The 21,593-nt window shown below is 44.0% G+C and overlaps 2 protein-coding genes and 3 long non-coding RNA genes across 6 annotated transcripts, besides 1 other annotated feature; 1 reads left to right on the top strand and 4 right to left on the bottom strand.

Moving 5' to 3' along the window:
* Nucleotides 1-664: 664 nt before the first annotated feature.
* Nucleotides 665-1,604, bottom strand: intr (intrepid; the record flags this gene model as incomplete). Its single annotated transcript, NM_143376.1, has 1 exon — nucleotides 665-1,604. The coding sequence occupies one exon, from the start codon at nucleotides 1,602-1,604 to the stop codon at nucleotides 708-710; it is 897 nt and encodes a 298-aa protein (NP_651633.1). The 3' UTR covers nucleotides 665-707.
* Nucleotides 1,605-1,642: 38 nt separating this feature from the next.
* Nucleotides 1,643-2,509, bottom strand: CG34295 (uncharacterized protein; the record flags this gene model as incomplete). The annotated part of the gene is made up of 1 exon (NM_001104486.1): nucleotides 1,643-2,509. One exon carries the CDS (start codon nucleotides 2,507-2,509, stop codon nucleotides 1,643-1,645), a length of 867 nt encoding a protein of 288 aa, NP_001097956.1.
* An 11,766-nt stretch (nucleotides 2,510-14,275) lies between these two features.
* lncRNA:CR44952 (long non-coding RNA:CR44952) lies at nucleotides 14,276-14,914 on the bottom strand. The gene is made up of 2 exons (NR_125284.1): nucleotides 14,850-14,914; nucleotides 14,276-14,783 (listed from the first exon to the last, which is right to left on the bottom strand). It is a non-coding gene; the product is annotated as a long non-coding RNA:CR44952 (long non-coding RNA).
* Nucleotides 14,915-15,078: 164 nt separating this feature from the next.
* On the top strand, nucleotides 15,079-16,668 carry lncRNA:CR46497 (long non-coding RNA:CR46497). The gene has a single exon (NR_182249.1). It is a non-coding gene; the product is annotated as a long non-coding RNA:CR46497 (long non-coding RNA).
* Nucleotides 16,669-19,960: 3,292 nt separating this feature from the next.
* lncRNA:CR46496 (long non-coding RNA:CR46496) lies at nucleotides 19,961-20,421 on the bottom strand. Of its 2 annotated transcripts, none has more exons than NR_182248.1 (2): nucleotides 20,330-20,421; nucleotides 19,961-20,255 (listed from the first exon to the last, which is right to left on the bottom strand). It is a non-coding gene; the product is annotated as a long non-coding RNA:CR46496 (long non-coding RNA). The 2 variants fall into 2 exon arrangements; NR_182247.1 differs by having other exon boundaries at nucleotides 20,140-20,255.
* Nucleotides 20,422-20,797: 376 nt separating this feature from the next.
* Nucleotides 20,798-21,593: part of a mobile genetic element that runs on past the window's edge.

The raw sequence follows: 21,593 nt of genomic DNA, 5'->3' as shown, positions 1-21,593 counted from the left end.
GCCGCGCGGTGGACATGTGCATATTTCATGACAAAATTGCATATTTTAGCGCAAAGGCAAAGCCAAAAGCCAGCTACGTATCCATGGCCGCCGGTGAAGCTTTGGGTTTTTTTTTCGCAGGACTCCATCTCTTCCTCTTTTTGCCGCAGAGGCCCCCTTGCTGCCCCGCCCATCGACGGTGTAAATTTCAAGCCAAGTGTAACACCTTTTTCCTGTCATGATGATTTTAGAGGGTTTGGGTGGCGCTTGTGTCTCTTATTGTGTGTTTTTTTTTTCGCAATTTTCGTTTTTTGCCATTTGTTTTTTCGCTCAAATTTACATACATCATAGTCATTGCAGTTCAGGGCATTTTGATGGAAACAGTTAACTTTTTAAGCCGCAAATTGAAAGAAAATAAAATGTTAAAAAAACATCGCTTGTGCTCTTTGTGTTTCTCTGATTTTGTTGGTGGCGACTTTCAATTTTGCCCGCGACCAACAGAAGGCGGCATCCCCTGATTTTATTTGCGATTTTTTTTGCCCTTTTGTTTTCAGTGTTTGTTTAGTGAGATTGATTCGATTTGGGCAGCGCACGAACATTGAATCGCGACAGTAAATCTATGTTCACTCTCTAACTTTCAGATGTTATTGAAAAATTTTTATTCAACAACCATTGGAAAGGAACTAAGTTAATGTATTTTTTATTCGGCAATTTCCCTGTTAAATCATTTAATTCGAATAACGCTCAATCAAGTGCATCAGTTCAGTCCGGGCCTTAAAGACGTCCGCATACAGCTCTCCATTGACACCACCATCGGAGCAGTGTTGCCCGTAAATGTCCACTCCGCACAACCGATCCTGGTGGAGGAGGACATCCCCCTTTGCCGTCTGGCAGTCCACCAATCGGTTTGAATTAAGGGCGCACAACATGGTCTGCGTGATGAAGGCGTTCTCATCCTGGGCATAGCTCCTTTTGCAATTGCTATTGGGAATGAGTTTGGTGCGCAGGAAACGCAGATGTTGCTGTGACATGTACATGGTTACATTGTCATTCCTTCGGAGAGGTGACTCGCAGAGATCAATCGGATGGACGAAGGGATCCTCCAGTGGAGCGTGGAGCAGTAATAGGGCCATGTCCTCAATAGCGCCGGTAATTAGATTGGCCACCGAATATATCCGACTCCGACTAGCCTGCAGTTTGTACGAACGAGGTGGAGGTTGACGCAGAGTCCTGGGAAAACAGAGGGCGGAGGTTAAAACCAGACGAGTGGAGATTAGAGCACCACTGCAAATGACTTTGTTTTCATAAAGGATTCGCATAACGAAATGCTTCACTGCCTTTGGTGCCTCTGTTGTGGCTTGTCCATCGGTAAGGAGAGTCTCGATTTCAGCGGGAATTATCTCTAGGCTGTTGGGTTCTTTGTTGCCTCCGCTTGAGAATCTAGCGGAAATTTTCGGTGATCTCTGGTAGGGATAGGGCACTATATACTCAATAACACGAACTATCTGATAGGGCTGTCCATTGCTGGGTATTTCACCCACATTAAACTGCGGAGCGGTCTCAGAAGATCCGTAAACTGATCCTCGGGAGACTGCTAATATTATGACTAGCTGACTAAGCTGCATTATGACATTTCAACCGATTCAGTCTCAAATCACAACAATTAGGTTTCTTTCCCCGTAACTGATTTAAATTCTTCACTTAAACCATTAAGTTTCCGGATCAAATCGCCGATCATGGGCTGCAGTTTGCCTAGACTTATGTAGAGATCACCATTGAGTGCATTTTGAAAACAGCGAAATCCATAAACGTTTAAGCCACATAATTGATGGTCTATAAGTAGGACATCACCTGGAGAAGTTGCACACATTTCCGGATTCATTGAGTTCTTTGCACACAGCATACTGGGAGTTATAAAAACTGAATCCTCTTCCAGGAATGTTGTCTTGCAGGCACGATTTGAGATTATTTCAGTTCTTCGACGGCCGTAATATCTGAGATCCGAAGTGGCCATCATCATTGATACTCTTGTGCCCAATGGTACGTCATATTGGCATAGGGCAATTGGATTGATTTCAGACGGCCTCTTCAAGTGAAGAATGCTAAGCTCAGGACAGAAATCCGCTTTGACTACATTATCCACAGCGATAGTTCTTCCGCCGGTGAAGATAATTTGCAGCGGTTTGAAAGAGTCGTTTGAAAAGCACTTACTGGAGGTGATGGCCAAACTGGGAGCCACCAAGGCCGCACTGCATCGTACCGCATTTCCCACCTTTATCTTCGCAATAAAGCTGAATTGCAAGTGGCTCATCCCGATCTCATTTTGATATTCCAGTTCCTGCCTTCTGATTGGCTTGTATTTGTTGATGATTCTAACTATTTGACGGTTTTCTGACAACTGATGGTTGCCTCTTCCGCCACTAGGATATATCACATTCACACGACAATCCTTGCAGAGTTGAGCTCCAATCGCCGCTTCGCAAAGCTGACAAAACCAAAGCGCTGAAACACAAACAAGCAGCGAATGCATCTCCAATCGACTGATAACCAGCAGATGACTTTTATTTATGGGCGAATGGAATTCGAGGCGCCTGTCAAAGCAACAAACGTCGCTTCGATCCACATGGCGTATGCGTAATCAAAATGTTTTGCCTGCTAAATGGCAAACATAAACAGTTGACGGCTGTCAGTTGTTGGCAGTTGTTGCGTGTTGACAACGTGTCAGGTCTAATGACCAAACAAAGGTAGGGCACACAAACATTTGAAGTGCAACTCGATATCCTTTTGGCTCTCCGGCTGGGGGTTTAAGAATGATAAGTAATATTACCTCATCGTTTAGCTTTAAAAATGTTTTTAAATCAAATCAAGTGACTATATTTTAGAGATTATCTAAAGGATATTTTAAAATGTGTTAGGTAAATGAAATGAAAGAATAAAAATATTGTAGAAATTAAGGATAATAGCAAACTATCAACCATTGAATTCGAATTCGCGATGTGGGCGTCTTTCGTGGAAATCGAAAATTGTTTTTGTGCATTTCAGCAAATTAAGAAAAATGGCAGCAGCTTCGGCTGGACCTCTGCTCATTTACTGAATTTATGGGCGGCGCTTAAACTGAATTGACAATCAATAGTCCCTCGAAGGACGAGGCTGGAGGACACGCAGGATAGCAGAGCTCATAAACAATGCGGCCAATTTACATGCCCAGGGATCGACCGCATGTGTGTGTCTATCCCAGTGTGTTCCACCATGAAAAGGACCTTGTGTTGCTTTTATTGTTATCGTTGGAAATGAAAAATTGTCCCTTTGTTGCATATAAAAACAATGGGCCAAAGAACTTGAAATCAATTTCAAACGTTTTAGGCAAAGCCAATTGATTTATTTGTTGTGCGTCTTTCTTTCTCCGCTTTTGTGCTAGTGATTGTGTTGGTGGGTGGTTTTCGAGCCCATTGTTTTGCATTACTTTCGCCTTGAATAAAGCCCTGGGAGCTTTACTTTACCAGGTCCTTGAAATGTGGCACCGTTTCCCAACTTAAAGCTCAAACAATTAACACCGAGTGCCGAAAGTCAAGGGCTTCGTGCGCTGTTTTTCGCTTTACACTTGATAAACTTTTTATTACTTCCAAACAATTTAAAATCGAGAGCGAGTGGTTGGTTGGTTGGTAGCTGCCTGAATTACAATAATGCTCCGCTTGGGTTCGGTTTGTTGATGGCTTCGGCCAATTGGCAAGACAAACGGCTGCAGCTGCTTGCGAGGAACTGGAGTGAGGCTATGACAGCATTCGAATTCGAATTGGTAATTGAATAAAAACAACGAGTGCGAGTAGTGAGCTGGCCAAACAAGTCCCAGATGGATCTGGAAAAACGCTGTCTTTAAGACACTGGCTTACGTAGATCCCAGGCTCTTGTTATTCCTAGTGCACAGGAAACAAATGTATATTTTTCTTTTTGGTTTTTTATGACACTACTGGGAGGAAACATTGAGGCTCCAAGCACGACGATTTTTGCCGGTAGTCAGCGTGCCTCACGGAATGATCTTATTTCCGTTCCAAGCTTGAGATAACCACTAAAAGATTAAATATTATATATATTATATTTGGCTTACCTTGTCTTAAACTTCTTATCATTAATTTTTTCCAGTGTCTGATTGCACGGTTCCTGACACATATCGCAATGCAATGGAGCATGAAATAAATGAGAGGCCGCCGCTTGGATGCGACTCGAGAAGTAGTCCTTCCGGCGATTTCCTTCAACCAAAACAAAATGCCCCGCCAAGCCAAGGCACCACCCTCGATGTCACTGATGGTCTTTGGACATTTTACGCCTTTTACACAGTTGACTGCATAAATTCATGGCCGGGATATGGTTACGCATTTTAAACAACACTCTTCGGCTAAATCCGGAATCGAGTCAAGTGATTCCTGCAGATGGGTTGCGGTGGCACGAAATGGACCTTTGTTTCTTCGAAATAAGAAGGAACTTGGCAAACATCAACATAGCTTGGCAGCAAACGGCGTGGACTACAAATAGCTGCAGCAGCTTAAAGCTGATTTAACAAAGTTGGCTCTATCATCTGTCGCACTTGTTGCCCCACTGCTCGGGACCAAGAACAAGTTTTCTTTTGGCCCCCGAGCATTGCTCATTATTGCGAAATGTTCGGGGCTAAGCTTTAGTTTCAAGTTTGATTTGTTTACACATGAGTTTTTGGCGAGACCGACGGGAGATTGTTTAGCTGCCAGCTAACAAGTTGCAAATTAAGCTAAAATGTGTATTTTGGCAAAAGTGCAGGGGGTTCGGTGGGTGGAGGTTCTGGGCTTCTGGGCTTCTGGGCGTTGGGTGCTTAGTGCTTGGCAAGGACTTTGGTATACAAATACATGCATGTAAACGAGCATAAAAACCGCACAGTCAAACGCACTAACAAGCAGCAGTAATCAGTGTGGCAGCAACAAAAGTGAAAAGCCAACAACACACTTGCTGCATGCAGCACATGCTGCAAGAGGAAATTACATGCACAGAAGTTGAAACAATGGCTGCAAGTCTGGCCCAGCCCAGGCTTGCTGCTCATCACCGAGCTAGCCATCGCCAGCGCCATCATCATCAGCATCCCCGTCGTCCTCATCATCCCCCCCATCATTATCATCATCATCAGCAGGAAAAGCAAAAGCGGCAGCATCAGTTGCTGCGGGCAGGACACCTCCCCCAAAAGGCTATTGACCCAATTTCTGGGCAAACAATGGACCAGCAGAAAAGAAATCACAAAAGCGTAGCCAAATCTCGGGACCAAGCCAAAAACCACTTGACAATCCTGGCTAGATCTGCTGGTGCTGCACAGTGAAAAAAATTGAAGATTTATCTTGCTTTAATCCGGAAATCCGAAAGTTGATGGTCATTTAAGCTACAGCTTAGTAAAGTCCAAATATTAGAGTTTTTATGGGAGAAACTGTAAAGGAAATATGGTTGAAATAATTTCAGTTTCACGAGACCTTGAGGTACTTTATATTTGGCTAAATGCGAATATCTCTATTGCATTAAAAATTCATTTTTGTAATGTTAAAGTTTAATTGTCTAGAATGAATTCCAATTTGATGACACACATCGTTTTGGTTCGTATACCGCATTTTCGCTGACTGTGCATCCTGGTTGTCTGGCCGGGGCAGTGTGCCAAATGTTTTGGCTATGAGCAATGTGTTTACCACTATCCACAACTTCCCCGCGGTGCCCGCTGATTTCCGCTTTCCCGCTTCGAGGCGACGGCGACAAAACAAGTGAAAGTTTATTACATCTCCACCAGCAGCCAGTTGGCCAGCCGGGCAGCCAGAGAAACCAGGAAAATCAATAGAATGCAATTGCATGGCAAATGACCCATATAGCCCCAGGCCCGGGCCCTCAAATCGGAGCCCCAACCCAAAAAACCCAACCCAAACTAAACTAGAAGCCCGGCAGCGGATCAGGCCAGTTCATGGCCCTCGTTCTGCGGCAGCCGTCGAAGGACGAAGGACGCAGTCGGCCAGAGGCTGAGCGTAATTGTGCCAAATTATAAATTATTTCGAATTTGCCAGGGCGCAAACGATGCTCCAAGGCGCTGGTTTGCCGCTGCTGCCGTTGCCTGCAATTAATTTTGTGCAGCGCCAATTGAATGGCGAACGGAGAGTAATCGCTGGCGTCTCTGGTTGCGCGGCTATCGAGGGAGGAAGGAGCTGAAGGAGGAGGCAGTGCCTCTTCGCGGGCAAAGGCTAAGCGCATAATTTAAATTTCTAATTAACAGTCAAATAAATTGTGCCGGGCTGCCAGAGTCGTTGCAATAGAGCCGCGCCAAGTGATTTTATGGCCAAAATGCTCATTAAGTTAACGGCAATTTGCCGCCACAAAATGCAGGTGAGTTTGAGGCGGGCCAAACGGGGGCACGCTTACATGCAGCTCACTTAAAGGGTTCAGTGCAAATTGATTCGAGGGTTTGCCGGTTAATGAATAGGGACTATTAGCGGAATGAGCACTGATCCTAGGCACTTCGCTTTAATGGTTGGCTTTCATTAGTTGACCCTGTCTTCTGCGGGGCGTATGTGCGATACTGGATACTTGTTTGCTTTTGGTGGGAAAATGGCTAAGATGTTTATGTTTATTCAGGCGGTGTGATAATTGTTTCTTATCGCTTGGGCTCATTGGAGTGTACAATTTGTAAAGTTACTTTGCTTCAAGTAGCAGTTTAGTGAAAGCATATTCTTGAGCCTTAATGAGCCTTATCCTATTCAATGGTTTTTTGCTTAGTTTCCCTTTTCATTGTGATTTCAATGCGATATGGCCTGCTTTCGCAGCAGCAAGGAGTTAATGAATAGCGACTACCAGCTTTGGCTCAATGGGTCTTTGATTAGTTGGGCCAGTGCAACACTGCGTATGCGCGATATTTGCCAAATCAAATTGTCAAAGAAACGTGCACCACTCAACCAGAAGCGTGTGCATTGAACGAAATTGAATTTCTTATCATCGCAGGAGCTTTCGATATTTTTTGTTAAAAGAGTCAGTATCTTTGCCTGTTAAACGGGGCGTGTCGCAGTTATATATCTTTGGCACCGGCTGTTCGCTCGGCGAAAAACATTCAATTAGTTTGATTTACACTTTTCCAAAACGTTGGATGGATGGATGGATGGATGGATGGATGGGAATGCCGTTGCCGATGACGATGCCGGTGGGCGTCTTGTTGCCAAAAGTCGCCTGTGTGCTTGTGCTCCCTTTGTGCTTTGTGCGACTGTTGGCGTTTCCGTTTCCGCTGTTTAACAAGCGACTTTTGGCAGCAGTAGCAACAACAACAGCCACCGGGGTGGCCGGAGCAGCAGGATCAGTAGCTGTGCCAAAACCGTGTACCCACTTGCGTGCCAAAAAAGAGCCAAGCCAGAGTCACATGGCATGGGTTTCAGCTCCAGCTTTCCATTTCCATCCAGTTTTCCTTTCCGCCGGCCGTCGAACGGAAACAGTTTGCAGCGCCCTTGCCTCAATATTAGTTTGGGGCGGCAGCAAAACGCTTCCGGCAGCCAAAATGTTGTTGGCCTGGGCCATTCGATGATGATTTTTCAATTTGCATTCGACACAGAGCGGCAATGTCAAAGAGCAAATTGAAATGGCACAAGTCTGCAACTTATAATCATATGCAGCGCACAGCCTTGAGAGATTCGGATGCTGAATCGAGAATCAGAATCTGGCGTTGACTTTGTGCCCATCTCGTTGGCTTGGATTTCAATTAGGTAATTGAGAGGCGTTGACTCCGGCATGTTTAAGGTTCTACAATCGTCCAGGTGCGTAATGTGAAAGTGGCCCATTTGACAGGGCCAGCAAAGTTGAATTCGCATACTAAATGCAACCTCAAGGGAGAGGGTTCAGCAAGGGTTCGGCATGTCAACTTCATTTGTTGAATGACATAAGTTATCAACGAAATTGCTGGAGAACTGACCCCGAGCAAATTGCGTTGGCGCCCCTTTTAACTTTATCTGGCAGTCGGTAAGCCCCTTGCAGAACCCCCCCCCCCCACTTTGTTGCAACCGATTCGTTCCATTTCATTTCATTTACACACCCTCATGCGAGCACTGAGGAAAAACTAAGTTGTAAATTGTATCAAATTGTATCAAACCATTAGTGTAAAATTGTTTCAAAGTTATGGGAAATTATTATTGGAATTCAAGTAAGTCTGAAAATCTGTATTGCTTGATTATCTACATGCTGCTTGAATCTTCTGAAATTTTTCCTAGTGCACCCACGCACACTTACGCTTACATGCCAATAATCTGCACGTCAGTTCCGGCTTGTGTGCAATTGTGTGTTTGCCTTCATTTCAATCTTTTGCCACTTAACAAATGCTCACCCAAGCGCCCCGGGCGGGAAGTCGCCCCAGAAACCCGGAGAGCGAGTGCATAAGTTTAATTTTATTATACGAAAACAATGCAACAAGCAAGGACATTCCGCACGAGAGGCAGCTTGCAGCTGGCAGCAATATGGCAATTTGCTCAAAGGATTTAGAGCTGCATTTAGAAGCCAATAAAAGCAAGTTAGCAGGCAAATTGTGTGGGTGAAAGTGGCGAACAATCAGCAGTTGGCGCCCAACGACTCAAGTGGATATTCAGGATCGAATTTATATATATGTATATAATGTTGGCATACATCAGGGGCTTCCCGGAATCACAAGATTAAACTGCGCAGCTAGGGGAGATTTATAAATTCACTATTATTTAAATAGAACACGATATGCGCTTTCAATTTTGACAGCTATTGAACTTTGCATGTATTCATCAAAAGCAGTGGAAAAATCGAACATTTAAGGGCAAAAGTTAAGTTGAAATGTCAAACGGTTTGACATAATTAAATTTTCCCCAGGGTTTTTGGCAAATATAGAAAGCTAAAATCGTTTTCAACTCCCGTTAGTTAATGAAAAAACTGGTTAAGGCATGTATTTAATGTAAAACCTTTCCTGATTGCGCATTTATATCATTTAGCTGACGATATGGATATTTAAAGCCCCTTTAATCAGGTCCTCGGACAAGGAGCTCTCCAGCTCCCTGTGGTGTCAGTGGCAGGGTCTCCGGCTGACTTGCGTCTTTTGCCCGTAATTTGCCATAAAATAAGCATAAATTGGATCAATTTACGAAAAGCTCTGTTACAAATGCACAGCGGCAGTGGGCCCACAATAAGAGCGCTGGCATATATAGTTACAGATGCAGCTACAAGCCACCGAACTGAGAATCCCATACCATCCCATCCTGGACAGGGTTCCATGTCAAACGAAGGATGCTGCGACTTGGGGTAATGGCCATCCAAGGCGGTTGCACTGCTGACAGCCCTGTGGTTTCTGTCACGCGCATTGAATCTGAATCTGAAGCCGTAGCTGGAGATGGAGCTGAAGCCTCGGTTGCATTTCACTTGATGTCCTCTCGCACTTGTCGTCATCGCTGTCAGTGCAGCCAGAAGTCCTGGGTGTCCTGGGAACCCTAGAAGTCGTCCTGCGAGCTGTCCCGCCCGTCATCCGGCTGCTTAATGTCAACTCTTGGCATTTTGTCTTAGCAGCAACAGAAAAAATTGAATTTATGATAGGGTCTTTGGGTGTTTTCGCATTCTGCTGGCCACGCAGATTTTGCACCGATAGCTTTTGGCCTGGCTCAGCAACTCAATTCCGTCGTAATGCTGCCACCAATGCTGCTTCTCTTCCAGCTTTCAACGGATTTCATTTTCGGCTCCCTAACGCAAATCAACTGACCAAGCTAGCGAATTGCGAATTTCAGATGCATTTTGCACTTTTCAATCTAAAACTTCATTAATTTTAGCGCACTTAAACTTGTGCATCTTAGGTTTAAGATAAGAATGTGATCATTTGATTATTGTTCAGGTAAGAAGTCCTAATCTAATTTTATAGAATGATCTGCATTAATAAAGTTTAAAATCTTGTATAATGTCCTGTTAACGTGTTTCGATGACACATGGTTCTTGCCAGATTTCGCATTCGTATCAGGTATTTTTTCCAGTGCTGCTACTCCATTCAGATATGGCTCTTTCGGTACCGCTGACCAAACACTCAGTCAGCGGGCTCATTATTTTTAGTAACTGCCTGGCTGCATGTTTATAATGCGGCTGGCCATTTGGTTTTTAGTAATTCTGGATTTTCCGGATATTAGCCGGGTTGTGGCGGTCCCCACGTGCATTTCTATATTTTCATTCGAATATGTGAATGTTTTTGGAGTGGTAGTGCTATATGGGGGCTACGCTTGGAACACATTTGCCCCATGTTGCCGCCGCGGAACTCCGTGCCCGGAGAGCACTTTAATGATGTTGTTTTCTTCGAATTTCGGTTTATTTATGCAGTCATCTGTGTGCCGCGGCTTGTTTACCCGGTAGTGCATTATATAATTTTGGCTCAGTTTTGCAAAATCAACATGTGGCAATGGCTGCTGCTGTTGGTCGGCCACGCTGCCTTTCTGGCCCATACGCTACATGATATATGCTGTATGCTAAATTCTATATGCGGCTTTGGGCCACATTCTGTATCGTTATTGAGCTGGTTTTCAGTTTTCAGTATTCTGCTTTCTGTTTTCAGCGTTCAGTTGCCCAGTGTTTGCGCGCTCAGAGCTGCCACACAAAATGATGGGGCACAGAGTGTGTCGCCCCCGTGTGCGAAATATAAATGAATTTGTTCAGTCGAAGCGCGTCGAGTTTATGCTGCCATTCAGTATTCCGTATTGCCCCGCCCCTATTTGCCCGCTCTCATTCTGCACCTGACACAAGGCAAGGCAGCCAGCGAAAATTTCATATTCATAATTTAATTAAATTAACATTTTGTTGAATTATGTACTTACATGACTGTGGCACAAAATATGGTTTAGGCATGGCATGTCATGTGTATGGCCCAAGGGATTTACATCTTTCCGTGCTCCCCATCCGCCGAATCTCACCCATATTGAATTGCCTCCGAGTCGCCGGAATTTTGGGCAAAATACACATCTTTACGTTTATTTGGAATGATTGCAGCAGACCGGAAAGCCCTCATAAAAGTGGGCTTTGCCCAGAAAACGAGGAAATTAGTAGTAATAGTAATAAATAGAAAAGTATAGGGTATTGAAGCTTATTAGGCCCCACGTTTGCCTAGTTTGGTTATACCAAAGACAATAGAACTTAAAATGTAAAATCTATGCTCACTCTTTTAAATTCGAAAGGACACAGCCAAGATGTCTGCAACAGTGCCAAGAAACAGGAATCAAGATCCGGAGACAAGTGTTTAAATTACACACGACATTGTTCGAATTTGTTTATCTCAGGATTTTTTCGCCAGCTTTGTGTCATTGAAGGCGCTTTGGCACCGAGACAAGCACAATCGCATTGGCCCTCATACTCACCTGCCCGCCTGACCATTGTCCTGGCAAGGATACCCACAAGATCGAACGGATGGGATGGGATATGGATTGGATGCGGGGCGATGGCATGGGACGGGATGTGTCACTTGTAGCAATTTGAAGTTTACAGGGTCACTGGGGACCTTCGAAACCTTCGGAACCTCGTTGCCCATAAAGGAAGGCAAAAACTTAAAGACAATGGCAGGCGGACGTAACAAAAACCGTAATCTACTCAACAACTTACTTTGCTTATACAACAAGGATCTGAAATCAGTGTTTGCGGGTGTGGGATGGGTGTGGGATTTGAGATTGGGTCGTGGGTTATTGTCTTGGGCATCGCTGACTGGCTTCTTCTTTCGCCTCTTCGACTCGAGGACGACATACGACAAGTTTTTCGAATAAAACCAATACAAGACGCTGGCGACACACTTAAGTATGAACAAATAACAAACTAAATAAAATGCCAAAGACACCAGCCCGAGGGGCCTTGAATTGGCCGGGCCAGCCACAATAACTGTTTGGGGAAGGTCTTATTCCATATAAATATGTGTACGTACTGTATATGAAAATCTGCTTTGGCTTGGTGAGTGTCAGAAAACAAAAAAAAAAAAAAAAAAAAGGCAAACAAAATGGGGGAAAAAAAGGAAAAAAAAATTGTATTTAATTTTTGGTTTTGTTTTCCCTGTTTGCGGATACTGTTTTTATTTTTGCATACAGCATCAAAGTTTTTGCTACTTCAAAATGTGAAGCAGATAAAAATAATGGAAAAGTTTTTACGGGGAATGGGGTAAGAAGTTCGTCCATATAGAGCAATATGCCACAGTTCGGTTCGCTTTTTGGCCTGCAGATGGCGTCGACTTAAGGTGGCAACTACTTAAAGTTCAACTTTGGCTTAAGCACTTGCTGCAGGCTGCAGGTTCTTCCACGTGGGGGTGTGACACCTTTTTTCCATGCCCGGTAACAAGGCCACTTTATTTATTACCCTACCCAGTTTCCCTTGGTCTTTCGTTTCCACTCCAGTGCTTAGTCCTGAATCAGGAGGTTTTTATTGCCAACGCTGCCCCACTTAGTTGCGAAGTCCTTAGATAATAATCCTAGTTGCCTAGCCTTGCTTAATAATGAATGACAATGCTTGGTGCTTGGCTCGGTTTGAGTAATCGGATTGCAAGTTTATCGAGTGCATTCAAACCAATTAGATTCTCACATGCTAATAATGAAGCGATTCTATATTTTCGCCATGGTAGTGAGTGAAATGTGAGTGAGCTGGGAATCGCATGAATTGGGCTAATCCTCGGGGTGCCGGCGGAAAAGCATTTGCAACACCTAGCACTCTGCCACCTGGCTGAGAATGCACCTGTGTGCTCGGCTCGGTGTGCGCCACAATGGCAACTAATCAGCTTTTTGTGCAACACGCGCGAATGTTGCCCGAGGCGGTAATGGAGTGATTTGGCTCTGGATTTGCCTGCCACAATACACTACAGAAAAATGAATATTTCGGGTTAGAGCATAAAGAGTGAGGTGGTTGTCCAAATAAAAGTGTTAAGAACTCTTATAAACTAAGGTCAATCTAAGTATATATTGAACAGAAAAGTAAATATTGTTTGTTTCTCTTAATTTTCAAACTAAGCTCAAGAGTTTGATTTGTATTTCACGCAATATCAGTAAATTGGTTATGAAAAGCTCTGATTGTTTTAGGCCTTTTTCTTTTTGTATGTGTACCTGCAACTTTTCAGTTGTTTCACTTTGGGGAGATGAATTTCACTCGAAAGAGGCAAGGCAGTGAACCGTGCGGGTAGACCCCTCATCACCACCCACTTTGCACCTACCACCCATTCGGCACCACCCAGTGCACCAGCACTCGTGGCTGTGATTTATTTACCGTTGAAATTATCTTGTTTTGCGGTTTGATGCATCGCATTGCCAAAGTAACTTTATTTTGCACTCGAAACCTTTTTGCACTGCACCGCGCAGAGATAAAAATTTACGTTTCGGCTTTCATTTTCTTTTTGTGTTACTTTTTTCCTTTTTTTTTTGTATTTTTTTTTTTTTTGCTTTCGGTGAGCCAACCCGCTTCCACTTTGTGTTGCTAACTTTTCAACTAACGTCGACTTGGGTGAAAATTGACTTTGCAGGGATCCAGGGATCCTCCTGGCAGCCAGGAGGAGGCAAAGCGCCCAACCCACCCGCCGCTAGGCGTTCTTTTAGTGCATAAAACTTTTGTGTTAGACTATCAATATTTGCGCCTGTGAGGGCGGACAGTTTATCTAGCTGCAGTTTGGAGTTTGTGTGCATGCTGCGGCCGAGCGAGGATTCTAGATGGTTAAGGATGCAGCATAGATGGTGGGCGAAAGCGAAGCGCAACACTCCAGTTTAATTGGTAACCAGGCGAGCTGTGTACATTTTTAAGTAAGAGTTAATATTTAAGGGCTTGAGTTCAGTCGGGCTTACTCAGCTAATTTGACACTTGAATTCGAAAGTTGAAAGCTAAAAGTTTTGGTGGAGATTCGTATCGGTTTTTTGGCCCAGCCGCATACACGAAAATGCCATATCAAAGTCAACCACACGTCACATTCACACGCACAAGGACGGAAACAGCATTCGTTGCAGGTGTGGGTGTGTTTTTCCAACCCCCACCATTGAACATACACACACACACACACACACACGCGCATGCAAATGAGTGTGACACCGTGTGTTTATCATGCTTAAATAGCTTACACAATTATAATAATCCCCGCTGCCACTAAACGCAGACAATATCCATGAAAAACACACACGGTTTTGGACCAGCACAATGGGGTGATTGAAAATCAAACGTCGAATTAAACAATTTGAAAATCGGAAAATCCATCTCTTTGTCCTTTTTCATAGTTGAATATCTCGGATTAATAGAATTAAATATTGCATATCTGTTTTACTTTTGTTTATTACTCCTGCATTACAAACTACAGTCTAATGCATCCCATGGTGGCCTCCGTTTGTTTGCTAACTATTTTTGTTGGCAATTTATTTGAAAATTGAATATAAATTATTTACTAAAAAAGCATTAAGAGAGAGAGAGAGAGTGGCCAACAAAGGCGGGAACAAAGACACAAACATGGCTCTGTAATTTTAATTAAAACAAACACACGGACACATGATGGTGAGAAGAACATGGCTCGCTACTTCTCCACATACATGTATGAACGTTGTGGAGGTCCTGGCTGATTACATTTTAGTTGTATCGTTCAACTTTTCAGCCATAATTGTTCGGGGGGGAAACTGGATATGGGGGCCATGATTTGTTTGTTTGTTTGTCTGTTTGTTGTTTGCTGTAGCTGTCATTATAAATTTCATTTCGGCCAGAACGGAAGTCGGTGTGTCTGCGCATGGATTTAGCAGCAATAATGAGGTGATATCAGAGGTTGCAGCGGTTAGAACGGTTGCAATTCCACTCCCATCCTAATTGGCAAAACAAAAAGAGTGTGTGTGCATTGTGAATCAATAATGAGTGGAGTCAAATCGAACCCTTAAAGTCCCTTTGTGCGCCACAATTTAACCGCATTGACCATTGATTGAGTTACAGGTTGCCGTTGAGGACTGCCATGACCAATGTTATTTGCACATTAGACCAAATTCAATAATAATGGCAAATGCAAAACAGAAACTAATTGCAATTTGCATGCAGTTTCTCCAAACAGTAACATGCCAACAGTTTATTGAGTTACTTCATAATTACAATAGTCATTGCCATGGCACACCGATATTGTTATAGTTTTTGGTCCTGACCTGGGGCTTCTCTGCGGGATTTGCAACAGGAGATTGGAGAGCAGAGCTACCAGTTTGCTTTAATGTGGTTAAATTGAAGCTTAAAGTTGATTTGCCATTAGGAATTTACATGCAACTATAATCATCCTTCATGCCAGATTGTAACTAAAGTTATACTTTCTCAACTCTAGTCTATGATGCTTTTTTGTAACTGTCCGTGTAAAATATTTGGTATTTCGTTGGAATTTGAAGTAGACTCTTTCAATTCCATTAGTTTTTTTTTTTTAATAATTATCCGTCAGCACTGTTCAGAGCATTTAGCGGCGTAATAGGCTCAAATTCCTGCCAGTCCACACGGAAACCGCAAATTTAACTAGCAATTCAGCGGCAGCAAGGACTGGAATTCTTGCCAGGGCCCTTAAAAATAGGCCCTGTGTTATTGCCCAACTATTGGCATGACCAGTCATATCATAAATTCATTACCCACAAGGCAACTGGGCACGCCCCCTGATAACCACACGTCCCCAGCCGCAGTAATGAGCTTTCACATTTCAGCAGTGGGCAATGGAGCTCATCATCGCCAGCCAGCCAGCCAGCAGCAACCTGCCATTTGCCACGCCCCCATTAGCGGGAATGACTATTGAAAACCGGTTGACCAAAAATGACGCGCAAATGTTGGCAACATTAAATTAAAGCGCCAGCAAACTGGCTCAAACCGCACGCGAAAATTTATGCATATAAATCAGGCAACGTGGCGCGTTGTTCGCTGATTGACGTGTGCCCGTCGTTCGTCAGGCCCGGCAAACTACTGCTAATTTGTCGGAGGGTCCTGCGAACTGCCAGCACACCCCTCCCCCCCCCTCAAAGGAGGACTTCAAAAAAATAGAAGGAAAAATGTTCGAAACAACCAAAACAAGGCAAACGCGGCCAAGCCAAACCAAAGCAAACAAAAACAGCAGCTGGAGCAACTGAGCGGCGAAATGTGCCGAAATTCCATCAAAGCGACGTTTTACGGATAAAACATTTGCATATTTTGATTGGACACGCCCAGTTGTGTGTGCACAGTGGGCGAGCAAACAATGGCGACGCTTCTGGGACGCTCCTGGGTCGGAACGGGACGGGACGGGACGGGTCGGGTCGCTGTGGCATGCAGCTAACAAACTGCGACGTGCGCTAGGCTCAGACAGCAGCAACACGCAGCAGCAGCAGCAGCAACAACACAATGGCGGCAACTATGACTGCGATAAGGGAATCGGTATATGGCAGTCAGGAATCGGTGAACGGGCGTAGGGAGCTCGGAGGGAGTCGCAACTCCCGACTGGACACGCCCCCTGGGGTGGCAAGGAGGGGCGGTTCTGACTGGTCTATCATGCGGCTGACGTGACGTGACGCGGCAGCGATTTTTACACTTTGCACTTTTTTCACATTCCGATACCCAAGGAATTTTAAAATGTGAGGGGTAGATAAGTTTAGCAATTAAGCTTAACCATAATAATCCTTTTATAGACAATAGACAACTAATCGGGCCATAGTGCATGTTAATTTTATAACTAAATTTTAAACTCTGGCCATATTTTAGTCGTGTTTATATAGCCTATTCCAGTCGATTACTTGAATAATTTCCAGCATTTACTGCTTCCGATTTTGCTGGTCAGTGGCTTTTTGTTTCACTTTTTTTTAACGCGCTTTTTAGTTGAACTCCCGATTATTTTTTTTTCTGCCATTTTGGCATCGTCATCCGTCGCTGTCGTTGTCGTCGTGGGCAATAAATCTTCATTTTCGCTATTAAAATGCTGTAATATTTTCGCTTGTTTTTTAACTCGCTGCCGATTGTCCTTGTCGTCCTGCATTGCCGTTAAGTCTTCCTCTGGCCAAAATATATTTTGAGTTTTGGTTTAAGGACCGCGGCTAGAGCCATAAATAAAAATAGAGAATAAAAATTGAATAGCTCGAGCGGTTGCCTTAGTTTTTTTCGCCGATTGCCAATTTTATTAAGGGGTGCCGCTTAGATTTTGTGGTCCTAAACGGATTTATGCCCGTTTGTAATTGATCAGCTCGGCGAAATTGCCCTGGCGATAAGCCATTCGTTAGCAACTCGCCTTAAAGTACGAGCATATCTCTCAATGGCGACTGCTGATGTCATTGCTGACGCATTGCGTATACGCAGCGTGGCACTGCCATTAGTGGGTGTTCTTTGAACCGGCTACTGAATGCCAATGCGAATGGGAATGCATGCAGCTATCGTGCTGCGACCCTTATTACATTATAATATTTGACACAATTGCAGCTTTATGGCAATTTGCAAATTGCATTGCCACCCGCGGAGTTCGCCTTTGGATTTGGCATTGGTATGACTTTGTCAGGTGCACACACATTGTGTGATGTGTGTGCGGTGTCATTTTGAATAATTTCAGAGTGCGTGACAACATTTTTTGCCTCGCCTCGCATGCAAGTCAATCAATTTGGTTGGCGAGAAATATTGAAAAGTAATTTTACTCTACGCTTTTCCGACACATTTTTTATGTTCTGCGTTTAAAGTTTGCTGAAATCGGAAAAGCCACTAATAAATTGATTTAGCAGGCGTGTGATTTTCACGGATTTCCTCCTCGCGATTAAAGCAGTAAAATAAATTCACCAAAGCTCGATTCACTTCCGAGCCGAGGTCATAAATCAAACTGTCTAAAATGGCATACATAAATTCTCATACTGGAAAAGGCATTTGCGATGAAATTAACACGCTGCGGCCCAGGACATCGTATCGTTTGCTGTGATTAATGCAACGCGGCGTATGCGTAACGTTTCGCTAGCTGTCTTTATTAATGGACGCTGATTTGCACATAAAGCAGCGCACACACATATGAGCCGAGCGATAAAATGTGGCCATGGGCATGGGGAGCAGGGATCTCGGAGCAGGGAACTGGTGCCCTACAAGGTGCTGGGATTAAACTAGATAGCTGCTCAGCAGCTCTGCAGTTCCCTTCGCCTCATGGTTGTGGCTTCTTGGCTGGAGCAGCTTTGCTCCTTCATCCCCCATCCTCCTGCTGCTTGGGCTGCTGCCTGGGCATTGTTGTAGAGTCATTAAGGTGTAAATTATACCACTAATTAGCCATTAAGTAGCAAACGGCAGCAGGCAGCGTTTAAGCACGTACATTCCAAAAACAAAACGAGTTCTGCGTGCTTTGAAGGACTAGCAACTATAAGGGAGCAATAAAATTTAATGAGCATATAAAATGTGAGAGTGAAAAGTAAATTCTGTAGCTCAAATCGAACTGATATGTGGGTAGAGCTTAAAGGTGTCCCGGGATTAACAATCCTTTGGTAGTAACGCCATACATATCCAACCAGAACCAACCAACCAGAGTTGAACAACAAAGCAAGTGCGAGGAAAGCAGCAGGAATAGTTTGAAAAAATATTGAATTCTTGAGACATAAACAAAGTGAAGAGGAGCAGCAACTCCGGCGGACTATTGAAGCAGAAAATCGAAAATTTATACAAATATGTTGAAAGAGCAGGGCAAAATAGAGCAGCGCTTTGGCGTTCGGGAAATGTGCAACGGCGGCAACAAAAGGAGCAATAGTCCTTGTCTATGTCCATGTGCCTGTGTGTGCGTATGTGTGTGTGTGTGTGTGTGTTTGCCATGGCGAAATTTGCATTTATTTGCTGAGGGTATGTTCAAGTGTGCAACGAACTGTGCTTGAGTAGAAGACAGGCAGAGAGCCAGTGCAATCAAAGGCAAAGCCGCCACCGCCGAGAACGCTCCTTTAGCTCCTTTTGCTCCTTTCTGGTGCTGGTGCTGGTAGTGGTGCTGCTCCACTTTTCACTTGGCCAGCGGCGGTTCGTGTCCATTGCATCCATGGCTTCCTTTTGCCGTGTCCATCTCCGAAAACTGCGGAAGACAAATGTACTCGCACAGCTGACCCTGCAGCCAAATCCCGGCCAGAGATCCATCTGTGGAGCAGATCCTTCTAGGCGTCAGCAGCGCCTTTGATTGCTTTTAAAGTGCTCCGTTCTCGAAATTGAATTTGCCATTAGTCGCTGGCAACTTGTAAATTCAAATAAGCTCAACCCCCATCATCTAGCTGGCCCCCTCCTGTGTTTTTCATTGCGTCATGCTGCATAATGAGCTGCAAAATCTTTGCCCGGCTTACATGGCGTGGGAGTGACATTTAATTTGCCGTCGACAGCGTTCGGATAAAACTCAACTACCGCCCTGGTGCAAATCATCCTTTAAGCAGTGTTCATAATTGGGCTTCAGTCTTAAGGGAAAGGGTTCATAGTGCCACTCGAACATTCGAACACCCTTTTATGCAAAGCCTCCGTATAGTTAATAAAAAAGGTATATTTCCCACCATCCTTAATCAAATCGCGACTCGTCTAATGTATCAGATTTGGCGCCCATCTAACTTGCAAATGGAGATTGTTTATTGGATGAAAGTCAACTCATAGGAGCACTAAAATCCCTTTGAATCCGGAAGCAAACCGGATCCAGCACGCGTTTTACAGCTAATAATAAATGACCCGAGGTTTCTTGTCGTCGTCCACGTTTTTCAACCAGGCACGTACGCATAAATTTCGACAAGGTCGTTGAATATCCTTTTTTTGCTGCCCATACCAGGTGGGGTCTCCCCTCACGTCCCCTGTCGACGACACATAAACATAATGACCAGCTATTATGGCCGGTCGGATCGGCTTACGGGTACGGCAAACGGCGAACGGCAAACACATGTTTGTCAGTCGGGTAATGTGCCAAGTGTAACATATTTTAAATAATTGATGAGCGAACCCGACCCGGCAGCTGTTCTTGCTCCTGTTCCTGGCTGCCTTCGTGCCTTTCCGTCTGCCTGCGGATATCCAGATCCTGACCCGTACTATATATTTGCATGGAAAAGCCTTCGTCTGCCCATCAATTAGACGCACTCGTCGCCGTCGAGCCTGCCGACATGGCTGTCACTTTTTGCTGTCGACGGCAGGAGGAGCGGGGAGTTTCCAGCTGGAAATGCCTTTGGCTCATCCGTTTTCTTGCCGCAGGCGGTGCATACATTACAAACACTTCAATTTCCGTCTGCCAGTCAGTCCACTTCAGAGGCCCAGTCGAAGACTGATTCTGAATCAGTTTTTTTTCAGTTTTTCCTCTAGAAAAGGGGGTATTTTCCCGCACCAGACAACTGTAATCAAAGCAAATTAATTATCTATGTCCTTCGTTGTGCGCCGCACTTTTTCAGCCATCTTGCTTATATACCTTTCAAGCCTTTCATGTCCGGCACAATGTCGTCTGCTGTTGGCAGGACGGTCCACTCAGCTGTCTGCTCCGATCTCGATGGCGGCAAAAGGCAAGAGTTAAATGCCGGGCATCGATGGCTGGCTTATAATTCAATGTGCAGCCGCAGTCCAGCACATATACACTCACAAACTCCAGAAATATCCTTTATTCCTTCATTCACTTTCGTCGCGCACAAAAGTAGACTACAAAAAATGGCATTGGCAAAACAATGACAGACACGGCAAATAAAGGACATGCAGGAATTACACAGAGAATGTGAGAGAGAAGTGAGAGATGAGCCTGTCGATTGGCTTTCATCTAAATTTTTAATTAATATTTCTACATTGAGAAAAAATTTGCTCATCTAATACTTAAAGAACAATTTAATTAGATATAAATTTCAATGAAAATTTGCCAATTATTTAAAGTTTGTATTATTCTTTGTATTGTAGCATATTGGACTAATCTACCCTAAGAATACAATAGATGATTGGGTATAACATAGCGTCAATACATTGTGACACTTTGTCATAATAAATATAAATATACAAATATACAAAAAGACCACCAAAAACTACGTAAGCACTCCAGCGCCCCAGTAATACGATCTAACGCTTATACATAAGCCGATCGCGGAGCGTGGGAATGCTGAGCATGCACTTTGCAGCTCAAGTGGTCAATGCCTTCTGCATGCATATGTATATGTATAAATGTAAGTAAGAATACATAGATATAAGCAATGTATGTGCGGGTTAGCTGAACCCAACTTCAGCACACTTTGATCATTCGAATAAACAGATTCAAACAGAGCAGAGGTTCTGAGCTCGGAAACCAAATCTTTTACATCTATACCTGTTATATTTTTAAAACAATTACATGGCGACCGTGACAGGACACGCGTGCATGAAGTTAACGATTATAATAAAAGCATGAAGTGTCCGTGGCCAAAAGAAATAAAATGAATAAATTCAAACAAAATTCAAATTCGTGGCCAAAGAAATAAAAACAATTACATGGCGACCGTGACAGGACATTACATGGATAAATGCATTACATACATAGAAATGCAGAAAGGACAAATCTTCTTAAAAAACTTTTGAACATAAATGGCAGAGGAGCCACAATTCTCGAAGGCAGTACCCACTAAGCAAAGGGACTTGCCAACTCTGGAAGAGGCCCTACAGGAGAATCCAGCTAATGCACCACGCCCACTCACGATAAAAGAGTACAGAGCCAGGCAGCA

Source organism: Drosophila melanogaster, chromosome 3R, assembly GCF_000001215.4.
Source record: "Drosophila melanogaster chromosome 3R".
NCBI lineage: Eukaryota > Metazoa > Arthropoda > Insecta > Diptera > Drosophilidae > Drosophila > Drosophila melanogaster.
The sequence above is the reverse complement of the archived record's forward strand: the minus strand, read 5'-3'. Positions and strand labels throughout refer to the sequence as shown.